Source organism: Brachionichthys hirsutus, chromosome 11, assembly GCF_040956055.1.
Source record: "Brachionichthys hirsutus isolate HB-005 chromosome 11, CSIRO-AGI_Bhir_v1, whole genome shotgun sequence".
Classification (NCBI taxonomy): Eukaryota; Metazoa; Chordata; class Actinopteri; order Lophiiformes; family Brachionichthyidae; genus Brachionichthys; species Brachionichthys hirsutus.
The window spans coordinates 716,949-718,827 of record NC_090907.1 but is presented as its reverse complement, the minus strand read 5'-3'; the positions used below and the strand labels follow the sequence as shown (position 1 = coordinate 718,827).

General features: G+C 51.8%; 1 protein-coding gene across 1 annotated transcript in view; it reads left to right on the top strand.

The window, feature by feature from the left end:
* Positions 1-825, top strand: part of sb:cb81 (mRNA decay activator protein ZFP36L1-like) — a 1,660-nt gene extending 835 nt beyond the window's left edge. The window contains exon 2 of the mRNA XM_068745595.1: positions 1-825. This exon is cut by the window's left edge and continues 372 nt beyond it. Coding sequence (XP_068601696.1) covers positions 1-825 — 825 coding nt within the window.
* Positions 826-1,879: the final 1,054 nt, after the last annotated feature.

Genomic DNA, 1,879 nt, shown 5'->3' with positions numbered 1-1,879 from the left:
TCTGTCTCCCCCGCATCGCCCCCCACCTCCAAACCCCTGGCCCCTTCGCCTCACATCTCCACCCGGTACAAGACGGAACTCTGCCGCACGTTTGAGGAAAGCGGGACCTGCAAGTACGGCACCAAGTGCCAGTTCGCCCACGGGCTGGACGAGCTGAGAGGCCTCAGCAGGCACCCCAAGTACAAGACGGAGCCGTGCCGCACCTTCCACACCATCGGGTTTTGCCCGTATGGCGCCCGATGCCACTTCATCCACAACGCAGATGAGATCGCCAACGGCAACCCGGCCGCGCCTCCTCAGAAGCAGAGGTTGAGACCTCCTCTGCTGCGCCACAGCCTGAGCTTCGCAGGCTTCTCCTCCTCGCCGCAGACGTTCCATCCAGTCGAGGAGTCGCTGCCTTCCTCCTTCCTCTTCACTCGCGCCTCCTCCGTGTCACCAACCCCACCCTCCACAGGGAGCCCGGACCTCCTTCCCCCTCTCTTTCCTGAGCCGAGGGAGCTGAAGCACTGCTCCTACCCTTTCTCCAGCGTTAGCAGCCTGGCGGGAGACAAAGGGGATTCAGCGCTGCGCTTCTGCGCCGTGACTGACGCCGTCAGCTCCTGCAGCATCTCCTCCAAGAGCTTCCCTTACCACCTCCCCAAACTGCTGCCAGCCTCCCTCAACCCTCCTCCTGGCCTTCAGCGCTGCTCCTCAGCCGACTCGCTCTCCGAGGAGGGCTACACCTCCTCCTGCTCCCTCAGCTCTGCGTCCAGCGGCGCAGAGTCGCCGAGCTTCGAGGGACGGCGCCTGCCCATCTTCAGCCGGCTGTCCGTTTCAGACGAGTAGGACGTCGGTTTGCTGCAGGGCTGACTTTATGAGGGCCGAGATGGTCTGATTGTTTAAATGCAATGTTTAAATCTGATCTGTTTGTCCAGGCCAGAAACAAACAGGAAGTCACAAAGCATCTGAACGCTGGGCTCTCGACGCCTCCCTAAACCCGACTGGGTAAACGTACCTAACTTTGTGCATATTGCATTTCTGATCCAAGCAGCTGTAGCGCTGCTCCGTGTTCGCCCAGTTCCAGCCGACCACTCTGCTTCGTTTGATAGCTAGAGCTTTGGTTTGCTAGCTAGAGCTTTGGTTTGCTAGCTAGAGCTTTGGTTTGCTAGCTAGAGCTTTAGTTTGCTAGCTAGAGCTTTCGTTTGCGCCGTTGTTTCTGCTTGTATACTGTTGTATACCCACGTTTAATTCTCCGACGGTACTTCACGCAGCTGTTTCTGCCCAGGACGGAGTTCTGTGTTGGGATTTCCAGTACCCTACTTTAATTAGGATTTTAAGATTTGCCCTACGACTGGTGTGCCGTCCGTGTTTTTCAAAATCACAGGAATGTTTCGGTGATGCAGCTTTCTGCGCCCTGCTAACTGCGTTAGCAACAAAAAAAATATTAGCATAAATGTAGCAACCTATTGACTAGCCACCAAAGTTAATGCTAGATTTCCCCTAACTTACTATTACTGTTAACACCTAGCCTAGTCTTTAGCATTTTCAGGTTGTACACAGTGTTATGATTATTGTTTTTATAGCTTAACTCTTTTCTAGACTTATTTATTACTTTTTTATTTCTTGTTTCAGTCAGTTTGGTTTCTGATTGTGTTTATGCATATTTTTTTTTCAATATAATATCAGAGAAAACATGCTTTACTTATGAATCCATGACGTCAGTCTGCTTTTCATGCTATCCACTAGCTTTAAGAGGGGTGATGGAGAGGAGAGGCGAGGAGGAAGAAACAATACTTTGGCATTCCACATTTAAATGTTGCCTTATTGGCTGATAGGCCTGGCAGAAATCAAGACTTACTGAGTGTTCACATTAAGAACGTTGGTGAAGCATCCTCTCCTG